This window comes from Oncorhynchus gorbuscha, linkage group LG16 (genome assembly GCF_021184085.1).
Source record: "Oncorhynchus gorbuscha isolate QuinsamMale2020 ecotype Even-year linkage group LG16, OgorEven_v1.0, whole genome shotgun sequence".
In the NCBI taxonomy this organism is placed as follows: Eukaryota; Metazoa; Chordata; class Actinopteri; order Salmoniformes; family Salmonidae; genus Oncorhynchus; species Oncorhynchus gorbuscha.
This window is the reverse complement of record NC_060188.1, coordinates 47,483,575-47,495,605: the sequence shown is the minus strand read 5'-3', so window position 1 is coordinate 47,495,605 and position 12,031 is coordinate 47,483,575. Positions and strand designations below refer to the sequence as shown.

At 43.4% G+C, this 12,031-nt stretch overlaps 1 protein-coding gene across 4 annotated transcripts in view; it reads left to right on the top strand.

Annotated features, from left to right (window-relative positions):
* Positions 1–12,031, top strand: part of LOC123998912 (rho guanine nucleotide exchange factor 12-like) — a 157,627-nt gene that overhangs the window by 133,441 nt on the left and 12,155 nt on the right. For all 4 annotated transcript variants that reach the window (XM_046304137.1, XM_046304135.1, XM_046304138.1 and 1 more), the window contains 10 exons: positions 1,218–1,318; positions 1,927–2,004; positions 3,325–3,400; positions 4,405–4,572; positions 5,145–5,232; positions 5,571–5,648; positions 5,803–5,897; positions 6,015–6,317; positions 9,296–9,601; positions 10,257–10,471. In XM_046304137.1, coding sequence (XP_046160093.1) covers positions 1,218–1,318; positions 1,927–2,004; positions 3,325–3,400; positions 4,405–4,572; positions 5,145–5,232; positions 5,571–5,648; positions 5,803–5,897; positions 6,015–6,317; positions 9,296–9,601; positions 10,257–10,471 — 1,508 coding nt within the window. The remainder of the gene's footprint in view (positions 1–1,217; positions 1,319–1,926; positions 2,005–3,324; positions 3,401–4,404; positions 4,573–5,144; positions 5,233–5,570; positions 5,649–5,802; positions 5,898–6,014; positions 6,318–9,295; positions 9,602–10,256; positions 10,472–12,031) is intronic.

Below are 12,031 nucleotides of genomic sequence, written 5' to 3'. Positions count from 1 at the left end.
ATATAAGGAGACGATGGGAAACAGAGCCTCAAATTCTGCTAATTTCCTGTTTGAGGTTTCATCTTGGTTTCGCCTGTAGCATGAGTTCTATGGCACTCACAGATAATATCTTTGCAGTTTTGAAAACGTCAGAGTGTTTTCTTTCCAAAGCTGCCAATTATATGCATAGTCGAGCATCTTTTCGTGACAAAATATTGCGCTTAAAACGGGCACGTTTTTTTTATCCAATAATGACATAGCGCCCCCATAGGTTGAAGAGGTTAATCTCATGAAGTTTCTGATTCCATTTTCCTTCCTGGCGAAATGTACTTGTCAGGCCCCCTATCAAATGCCAGCTAGACAAGCTGGGCTTTTCGTTGATGTAACATTCTGTGTTCACTGAAAAACGGAGAAGGAATTTTCGCACATTGCTCTAGATGTCCCAAATGTTTATCCAAATCCATGTTCCAGTGACAACAGCACAGTTGGAATTGCTGACAAAGGCCCGCCCCGCCGTTACTTTGAAGAGCACTGAGTGGGGCTGTGGTTACGATTTCACTTTGCAAGAATCACTAAACTGCTTCCACTGGTTCAGTTTTGGTTAGATCCAACAGGTCGTCAGGTGCTAGTGGCTGGAGTAACGGAGGTGCAGGTGCTTGTTGTGTTGTCGCCCTCATCCTGCTGGTGCTAGGCCCTGGCTCTTCTCAATCTTGTTGGTCAGCAAGCAGCGTGGGGGATGAGTGGTATTACATTTTCTGCTAGGCCCCTCAACCTCGGTGGTTGGCCCAGCAGACTGCTCGGTGAGCTTAGCATCTCACTCGACATGATGGTCCTCCGTTTTTTTGCTCTTGGCAGTACCCAGCCATTTTCAGATATCCATGCTGATTAGCCAGCTTTAATTATTCAGCTTGCCGCTACCAAAATGTAACGCTATTAGCTACTAGCTAGCTTATTATTAGCTGTAGCTGTCTGGAAAAGTTAAACACATTTGATCCCTTTCTGTGACAAAACAAAACGGTCAATTTGACCCCACCTTATGACAATCAGAATGCATTTTTGGATTTAAACGACTAAATATTACATCCATAAATACTCCCTCCCCCTTTCTCAGGTCATGAGCGCACACTGGGCATAGCCTCTGTCCTGCACTACTGGCAGGTCCGACAAAGTACATTGGCAAAACCAGGCATCCGATCCATAAGACTGATATCATCAATTTGTGGGGGGGTTTCTGACAGAGGATGCAGCGGAGAGGGACAAGGTGAAGAGGGCCGGGGAGTGCTGCAGGAAAATCCTCAACTATGTCAACCAGACAGTGAAAGAGGCAGAGAACAAACAGGTAACTGACTATGGAGAGGAGAACCACTGGGACTAGACACATGTCCACAGCTGAGCTACACCAACAGTTGTCATGTTGATGGTGAAGATTAAATGAATCAGTGGAAAACTGTTTGGCAAAATTAAGCGAAGCCAGTTCAGATGGGAAACTGATAAAGGGATTCAAACAACACTTCCTACCTTAATATGGCAGTCTATTTAAATTGACCAGTTGTGCACACATATCCTAGCTATGCGATTGGTTTGTCTTTTCTGCTTAATATTTCGGCTCCTGTAACTGTTGCTGCCACCTGCTATGCTTTGTCTGTTTTCTGCCAGTCCACCACCACCCCAGCCTCAAATTGTATTCAAATGTTAATAATTGATGTATTGCTCTGGCAGTGAGCTCACCTGAAGGAGCACAGCCTAACACCAAATGGGTTCTCTTCTATTTAATAGTAAATGCTTAAACAAATACATGAGTTTCCTGTGTAAACAGTATTCATGTAAAATATAGTAAACAGTGCAACTCTTATGCCTGCCACCTTTCTACCACAATATATCAGCGAAGGGACTGTATAGGTCCTGTCTAGCCAGTGCTGATGAGTCTGTGTGCTCCTCTCCCTACAGAGGCTAGAGGACTACCAAAGACGCCTGGACCTGTCCTCACTCAAACAGAGTGAGAACCCAATGATCTCAGAGTTCAAGGTGAGACTCAACTCCTCTATTCCTCCACTTGTCTCACCATTTATTTACATGCATGTACCTTTGTTTGACCAGGGAAGTTGATTAATGACATATGCTCATTGGCAACAACCCCAGTTGGCATACAGCTTTCGATGCGTGCGCTGGCGTGGTCTCTGTGTGCACACGCGTGTCAGTGTCGTCAGCAGCACACCACTCTACATCCCACTGCTGGCTTGCTTCTGAAGCTAAGCAGGGTTGGTCCATGTCAGTCCCTGGATGGGATACCAGATGTTGCTGAAAGTGGTGTTGGAGGGCCAGTAGGAGGCACTCTTTCCTCTGGTCAAAATAAAATATCCCACTAGAGCCCACAGTGGAGGCCATAAAACCTAGCATTCAAACAGGGAAATGGTTCCAATAGTTTTTTCCCCATAGGGGATATTAGAATCACTTAAAATAAGGGCTGTGTTTCGTGTAGGCTCACCCTGGCGTGACGTTTTGATAACCATGTAAATCTCTCTCGGACAAGTTGACTTTTATCAATATAGCCCTCTCTATTTACTCTCAGATTTGAAAATGCTAATTAGCATCAAAGTAGAAATCATGCAAGACTACAAATCCCTGCAAGCTCCTGCACATCATCTCTAGTTGACACCTTTGCTAACAGGTATTGTGCCAATTTAAAACTTCCACAAGATAGTTCACAGAATTGTCAATTTATTCATTACTAAATTTAGCTAACATTAGATAGTTAATCCAGAGATTCTTACATTTGCCTCGGTGTCAGTCTCATCCAGATCATGGAATTTGTGGTTCTTTATGATAGCCACATTGGCAGCCAATAAGCATTTAATTTTGGGGGGGGTAAGTACAGGCAAATATATTCATAAAAGTCACCTAGTCCTATTTGCACAGTTATCAAAACGTCACGCCAGGGTAAGCCTACACAGAAGATTATTATTTTAAGTCTTTCTAAAAATCTCTATGGGCAAATTGAATGGTGGAAAAACGATTGGAACCATTTCCCTGTTTGACCACTAGGTTTTATGGTTATTATCACTCATAATGTGGTACTCTATGCCCCAAGGCAGTGATTGGGGACATTGCCCACGGGATGTTGAACTGGTGTTCTGACTTTCTGTGGTCACTAAAGATTGCATGGCACTTATAGTAAGAGTAGGAGTGTAAACCTTGGTGTCCTGGCTAAATTCCCAATCTGGCCATCATACCATCATGGCCACCATTCCCCAGGTCGTTGCTGTAAATGAGAATGTGTTCTCAGTCAACATACCTGTTAAAATAAGGGTTAAATCAAATGAAGTGTGTGTGTGTGTGTGTCTGTAGAGCCTGGACCTGACCAAGAGGAAGATGGTGCATGAGGGACCTCTCTCCTGGAAGGTCAACAAAGACAAGACAATCGGTAGGTGCCCACAATTTAACATAATGTGTTTTAGCGGTATATAAATGTTGATAATGTAGAGTCTATATATATATATTTTTTTTACCTTTAGGACAATGTCTAATATCATTTTCAGCTTAGCCCTTTGGTACACTTGAGTTGTCATCATGTAATGCTGAAAAACTAAGAAGGCTACAACATACAGTAGAAAACAAAAGGGTACACATGCTAGTTTTAGCCTACATAAGCACTAGCTTGTCCTCTCTAGTGTAAGTGATTTTCTGTGTGTTGTAAACCATCTGCTCTCTGTATCAAACGCCAGAACTGAGAGATACTCTCTACCGCACCTGCTGTCTAACTCTGAATGCTCGGCTATGAAAAGCCAACTGACATTTACTCCTGAGGTGCTGACCTTCTGCACCCTCGACAACTACTGTGATTAATATTATTTGACCCTGCTGGTCATCTATGAACGTTTGAACATCATGGCTGTTATAATCTGTTATAATATCAACCCGGCACAGCCAAGAGGACTGGCCACCCGTCAGAGCCTGATTCCTCTCTAGGTCTCTTTATAGGTTCCTGCCTTTCTAGGGTGTTTTTCCTAGCCACCATGCTTCTGCATTGCTTGCTGTTTGGGGTTTTAGGCTGGGTTTCTGTATAGCACTTTGTGACATCGGCTGATGTAAAAGGGCTTTATAAATCAATTTGATCGATACAAATGTTCCCGTACATTACTACCAATTGATCAACCAAAAGTAGCATGAGTACACTTCTGACATCACCAGGCCGTAAATTAGTAAAGAGACCAATAAGAAAGAGGTCCAAGCCTCACTGCCAATAACAGCTCATTTCCAGTTTCCCACTCAGACCATTCTCAGACAGTCCTAGCAAAATTCTTTACCAATTTAATTGCAAAACAATTACAGTAAGGTACTTAAATTGTTACCCATAAATGATTTGATATTGAGAGAAAAATGGCTTCATTGGACCTTTAACTATTGAACTTCCTCCTGTGACCTCAGAGCTGTACACGCTGCTCCTGGACGACATCCTGGTGCTGCTGCAGAAGCAGGACGAGCGGTTGGTCCTCAAGTGCCACAGCAAGAACCTGGCGGGCACCGCCGACACCAAGCACATCTTTAGCCCCATCATCAAGCTCAACACTGTGCTGGTACGCTCGGTGGCCACCGGTAAGTCCATTGAATTCAGTTTATTGTCCCCACAGGGAAATCCATTCTGCAGGAGTACATAAGACACACAAGGAAGCACTAGCAAGCCACGTCCTCTTACTTTAATTAAGAGGGTTGTTCAGGAGTGTGTAATGTTTAAACAAATTCTGTGTAGAACAGATGTCATTTTCTGTTATGCCGAATGGAGATTTGTGTCAGCTTTATATGCTCTATTTCTATCTGTCACATTCTTAATGTTGGGTCCCACTGAAAAGTCTCTTGGAATCAATGTCCAATAAAATTGCTTCAAGCATCATATCTGTGGTAGCCTGGTCCCAGATGTGTTTGTGCAGTCTTGCCAACCATCATGTTTGGAATGACAATGACATTAGACTAAGTTTGGTTGGAACCTGTTTGATCTTGCAGTAGCTCACATTCTGTTTTACTGAAGTGACCAGGCTACATCAGAGTTGGCTATACAGCACAAACAGATCTGGCACCAGGCTATATCTGGCGGGCTTTGGAGAGGAAAGACAACATAGCAGACTGTCATAATATATGTTCTGATGATATGCTGTCTCTTCCCCTAACAGACAACAAGTCCTTCTTCGTGCTGTCTATGTCAGACAACGGAGCCCAGATCTACGAGCTAATGGCCCAGACCGTGTCCGAGCAAAGAACGTAAGTCTGTTTGTTTGTTTGTCCCAAAGTCACTTAATTCAAGCTTCCCATTCAGTTGTCACCTGGCTGGAACTAGGATTGAAACATTCTGGACAGTTTATCAAAGTTCCCAGGTTTTCCAGAAATTCCAGTTGAAGGATTCTAGGGGGAAATAAGGGTCCTCCAACTAATATTTCTGAAAAAGCAGTATTTTCTTGGTTTTATTTTAATTTTAAGTCGAGTCCCTCCAGGCTAAGTTGCTCTCATAGAGATAGATGGCACTTGCCAGAAAGACTGGATGGGCTCTCTTTCTATCTCTCTGGTTGCTATGTTTCTCATTAGCTCCTCCCATCCACCAGGTGGCAGTGTCTGATAACGCAGATGGCAGACACCATGAAGACGAAACCGCACAACATCATACCTTTACCTCAGACCGAGTAAGTTAACTGGCCTTTTTTGGCTATATATATATATATATATATATATATATTTTTTATATTTAACTTATATGCTGTCAAATGAAAAAAGGCTCCCGTTTCACATCGCTTTAGTTTATAATTTACGTGTGTGCATTTTTCATGTGTGTTGCAGTGCTGAGCGAGACGCAGTGGAGGTGATCAGCACAGGGATACCCAAACTGAGCAAAGACCCAGACCGCCTTTCTACGGGAAGTATCCAGTTCGCAGGTATCAATTACACAACATTTAAACTAGTTTTTCGACCCTATGAAAAGTTATGTGAGTTTGACTATGCTTCTTGCAGCTTTAAAACAACTTCATTACCCATGTTTCTGTGTCCCCCAGAAAAATATGTCACTTCCTCGCCTGGTCTGCAACCCACGCCCACATCGATCAACCCATTTGACAGCATCAAATCAGATGACAAGGAAGAAGAGTCGCCGCTACTGCTAGACAGAAGAGAAGAGGAGGAGGAGGAAGTGGAGGAGGTAGACGAGGAGGAAGTTGAAGCGTGTCTGGTTGGAGAGCTGGCAGACAGACTGCCCTTACTCCAGGAGAGGTCATGCCAAGGCATTGCCATCGATGACCAGGAGCCCCATGATGCCTTCGTCATGCCCCCCTCCAGAGCCGAGGAGGCCCTAAGAACCTGTGAGTTTACTACCTTGGCCTTAGTTAAACCCATATGACACATAGCGATTGAATGACACTATCATAATGTTTTGCTACGGAAACTAAAAATGTGTTTCCTATTGTCCAGTGCTGAGCGATTAGTGCTTTTTGAGGATGGTTCGATTATGAAAAAATAATCCGTTTTCAAATTCGGTTTCAATTACTTTGGTCTGAATGCTGTAACAACACTGAATAAAGCAATTAATAAAAGTTACATGATTGTGGTGACTGCTTATTAACCATCATAGAGCTGCTGCATATGCTGTTTGACAAAATCATTATTTGGTAGTTTTTTAAAGTAAATAAGGCATACTTTTATGACTGCTTGGATACCAACTATCAATCACTTAGATCATGTATTTTCAGGTAGAGATACCTCGCGAAGCAACAGCTGTGCTCTATATCCCCTTACGATCGAGCATTCTTCTGCCTCTAGTAGATGCCTGCTATAGAAAACACGGACCGGGCAAGTAGATGCCCAATGGATTATGGTCATTGGAGTTAATTACCACTTTGTATAATATTGGCCTGTTGAAAATTACAACTCCCTACTACATCGCCAGTGGCGATTTTAGCATGTAAATCTTGGTGGGGCAAACTCAAGACTTGCTTAAACAAATGTGGTTTCTACTGACTCCCTGCGGATTTGTGTAAGTCGATAAGAACCTCATTGTCCTTAATAATAATGAACGCCAACATGAGTTGACTTTTGAACCATTAAAACAGTATTACATTTATGTTCAGTAAATTCATGTTTGTTCTTCTATAATTAACACTTAGCTTTAAGTATAAGCAAGTGCAAACAAACGAGCTGCAACGAGGTAGGCCTATTTGTTCAGCACTTTCAAAATGGACAGCGACAGAGATTCAGATGTTAGTTCAGATAAATTCAGCAAGATGTTGAGGCCTTGACTCTTCGAGAGAGAGATGGATGGATGTGCGGTTCGCTTACTATTTGAAGGAAAATACAATCACGAGGATCCAGACGCATAGACAGAGCATTGCGCAAACAAAACAACCCTCGCAATATCAACTGGAATTACATGGGTCTATTACTGAACCTTTTGTTGAAAACAAATATTTGAATGGGAAGAGACTGTCATTGGCAAACATGGTTACAAGAAAGAAAAGCACATGAGCTAATTTATGCAGAAGCATACAAGACATTTTTGGACCTAACATTGTTGTGCTGTGCTCACTTGAACAGGAAGGTGGCATGGCGGTTGTTCTTGTGGGCAACATTTGTCATCAAGGGTGCTTTCAAGACAACAGGGAACTCTGGGGGGGGACAAGGTCAAATCATGACATCAGTTATTTTTAAGTTCACAGCTGTACAAAGAGGCCTGAGTTACCGGCTTGGAATTCTGAGTTGGATGACCGTTCAGAACATATTTTCCCAGTCGGAGCTAGTTTTTTTCAGAGTTCCCAGTTGTCTTGAACTACCTGAAGTCGAAATTTCCCAGTTCCAAGTTTCCAGTTGTTTTGAACGCAGGCAGAAGTCATGCTGGATTGACAGCATGTCCAATGTATTCAGCCTTTTATCATCCATGGTGTTGCATGTGAATGTTTATCCTTTTAAGCTTGGAAAAGAAAAACAAAAACTTAAACCCAGATTTGGACCACACACCCACTCCACTGAATAGCAGGCTAGTGATTGCTTTGCGACGCTTGCAGGTGTCCACTGATTCCTTCCAAACCACTCACTGTTGAATTTGCAATTTCCGACTTGTTGTGTAATGTTTATGTCCAATTGCCGATGAGCACCGATACCTTTTTATACATACATTTTTTTCATATGACAAGGATTGAAAAAGATTTGCCAGTAGATTGTCAACGTGATTCATGATGATGACTGCTTGTCTAGCTTCCTAGCAACATGGTCAGTCCAATCAAAGCTGCGGTAGATATGTGATTAGACGTCATTTTGTCTGTGGTCAATGACCTAGAGCCTTCTTGGATGGGCACTTCTAATGTAATGTAAATATATGGCAGCACCCAAGGGGCTTGAACTGCCTAGCTCTCTCTGTAGATTCTGCGGTGACGTAGTGTCCCGATGAGTGACAGATTACTGAGCAAATCACGGCGCAACAAGAGAATATCACCAACGTCTACGCTCTGTATATTCCGCTGGCTGCCCCTTCACAACAGAAAGCTCTAAGCTAGGCTGAAATACCTGCATTTTGGAGATACCTTACTCAAGAAAGAGACTTTGAATGAGGCTTAAGATTAAATACAATAAAATTAACGCAATCATTTTTTTTTTACATTGTTTGCAAACTGATATGTGACATGAATTAATGTCAAAATAACAGCCATCTTCAACAGTCAAAATAACAGCTCAGGCTGGATCTGATTTATCTCTAAAGAAACTGCAATATGCGCATTGAGCTCACAGGGAAAAAAAGGCATTGAAATAATTGAACCGTCAGTCAATCGCGCAACACTTTTATTGGCCTAATGGACATGACCATGTAGCAGTTAACACACCACAGTTATGGAATACCTTTATAACACACCACAGTTATGGAATACCTTTAAAACACACCACAGTTATGGAATACCTTTCAAACACACCACAGTTATGGAATACCTTTCAAACACACCACAGTTATGGAATACCTTTCAAACACACCACAGTTATGGAATACCTTTCAAACACACCACAGTTATGGAATACCTTTCAAAAAAAACTGCACCTGGATTACCTGATGCCAGTAGGGCAGTTTAAAACTCAGTTAAATTAGTTCACTGAAGTGTGCAATTGTTTCAATTGATTGTTGTAATAACCTGAGGTACTGTATTTATGCTGTAGCTGTTTTGTAGTTTTATATATTTTTGTTGTTTTGATGACTTTTTTTGTCCTCAGGGCATCATTGTAAACGAGAGACTGGTTTCAATTGGGTTCCCCTGAATAAATGCTTGTTTTATTAACTGCCCTCTGTCTCTCCTTCTCCTAGTGGCAGCCCTGAGGCAGGTCCTTCTCAACCACATGACAAGCAGAGAGGAGGGCAGCGACAAGAACAATGAGAATAGGAAGGAGAAGGAGCAGAGAAAGGGCTTGGCCCATGGCGCCCGCCTGCTGAGGACGACGTCAATGAGGGGCCCAGAGGACAGCAACAGCAGTACATCGGGCCCTAGGAGCGCAGCAGCATCCTCTCCTGGCTCCTCGGAGAACGGCACGGCGGGGAGGGAGGAGGGTGCCCCAGGATCCTCAGAACTCCCGCCTGGGGACACAGGCTTCTTCGAGACATCTGAGGACTATGGTGAGCCAACTGGGACATTCAGGGAGCTGGACAAGTCACGGGAGGGCAGAAAACTTAGTGGCCAATCCCCTTCTGCTTAAGTCAAATTTTCACTTAGTCATGTTTTGATGTCAATAGGAGAACAAGTTTGAATTTGACTTAAGCGGAGGTTAGGATTCACCCTGTAATGTGTATTGTTCAAATATCCTCATAGCTGAACAAGTTGTGTTTATAGCCGTTTTATTGATTTTATAGCAAGCTGTTTTATGATATCATTATGCATGTGTGAGGTTCTTCCTTTTTAATTATCAACGTTAAAAGTTCTCAGATGGGTATAACTTACACTTTTCAGAGATTATCTGCTTTATGGCTCTAAACCGGCATTTCCCAAGCTAAGGGTCGCTACCCCATATGGAGCCACCTGATTTGAAAATGGGGTCACGAGAAAAACTCTCAAATAAAATAAGAAAATTGCTTCCTACAAATGTGACTATCTTATGAACTGTTTAAGCAACTAAATATTAGACCCCGCCATTGAAGAATAAGGCTCTAAGGAAAATGTATGTGTCCTCTGTTTCCCTCTACAATGACCACAAGCCATGCATTACTCGTTAGAGCAGAGTGGACAAGACCCGGCAATAAATCAGACTCTTGCGCCCTCTCTCTCCCTTTTCAGGCAGTTACATTGTCCGGGGGGGCTCGGGGGAGAGCAGCACAGACGATGACGGTCAGGCGAGTGGCAAGGGTGGAGGCAGGGCCCAGTGGGGCTCGGACATCGACCTGAAGAAGCTGCTCTCCTCATCCTCGCAGACAGGGGATGCTGGCCCCAACCTCAGCCGTCAGGTCATGACCCACATCCGCCTGCTGCAGGCCAACCTGCAGCACTTGAAGGTACACCATCAACCCCCCTTTGAGTACCATGAAGAAGTTGCCCCCCTAGATCAGACCTGGGTTCAAATACTATTTGAATTCATTTTAAATACTTGCTGTGCTTGATTGTGTTCGCACTTCAGGCAGGCTAGAGTAAACACTTAAAGTATTTGACAGATTTCAAATAGTATTTGAAGCCAGGTCTGATCTAAGGTCAGTTTTAACGGCTCTTTGATGGATGACCCAGGGCAGCTTCGGCACAAAATCAAATCATATTGTATTTGTCACATGCATTGTAAACAACAGGTGTGGACTAACAGTGAAATGCTTACTTACGTGCAGGCCCTTCCCAACAATGCAGAGAGAAAGAAAATAGAGAAATTATTGAAAAGTTTTTTTTTTAAATGTAATAAAAATAATAATAGATGCCATGAATAACTATAACTTTGCTATATACAAGGGGTACCATTACCGAGTTGATGTGCAGGGGTATAAAGGTAATTGAGGTAGATATGTACATATAACTAGAAATAAAGTGAGATTTAAAAAACCGTAGCAGCAGCATATGCGATGAGTCTAAAAAGTTGGTGCAAAAAGGGTCGGGTAGCTATTTGGTTAACTATTTAGCAGTCTTATGGCTTCGTGGTAGAAGCTGTTCAGGGTCCTGTTGGTTCCAGACTTGGTACATCACTACCGCTAGCTTGGGAGTAGCAGAGAGAACAGTCTATGACTTGAGTTGTTGAAGTATTTGACCATTTCTAGGGCCTTCTAGGGCCTCTGACACCGCCTGGTATAGAAGTCCTGGATGGCAGGGAGCTTGGCCCCAGTGCTGTACTGGGCCCTATGCACTACCCTCTTGCGGTCGGATGTCAAGTGGTAATGCAGCCAGTCAAGATTCTCTCAACGGTGCAACTGTAGAAACTTTTTCAGGATCTAAGGGCCCATGCCCAATCTTTTCAGCCTCCTGAGGGGAAAGAGGGTTTGTCGTGCCCTCTTTTTGACTCTGTTGGTGTGTTTGGACCATGATAGATCCTTTGATGTGGACGCAGAGGAACTTGAAGCTCTCGACCAGCTCTACTTCAGCCCCGTTGATGTGAATGGGGGTGCGCTCGGCCCTCTGTTTCCTTTAGTCCACAATCATCTTCTTTGTATTGCTGATATTGAGGGAGAGGTTTTTGGCCTGGCACCACACTGCCAGGTCTCTGACATGCTCCTTATAGGCAGCCTCAACATCGTCAGTGATGAGGCCTACCACGTCGTGTCATCTGCAAACTTAATGATGGTGTTGGAGTCGTGCACAGCCACTCATTCATAGGAAAACGAGGAGTACAGGAGGGGACTAAGCACGCACCCCTGAGGGGCCACCGTGTTAAGGGTCAGTGTGGTGGATGTGTTACCTACCCTCACCACCTGGGGGAGTCCCATCAAGAAGTCCTGGATCCAGTTGAAGAGGGAGGTGTTCAGCCCCAGGGTCCTTAGCTTAGTAATGAGTCAATGAACAGCATTCTCACATGGGTGTTCCCATTTCATGGCTACAATTGTGTAGCCTCTGAGTGCTACGGGGCGATAGGCAGGTTAACT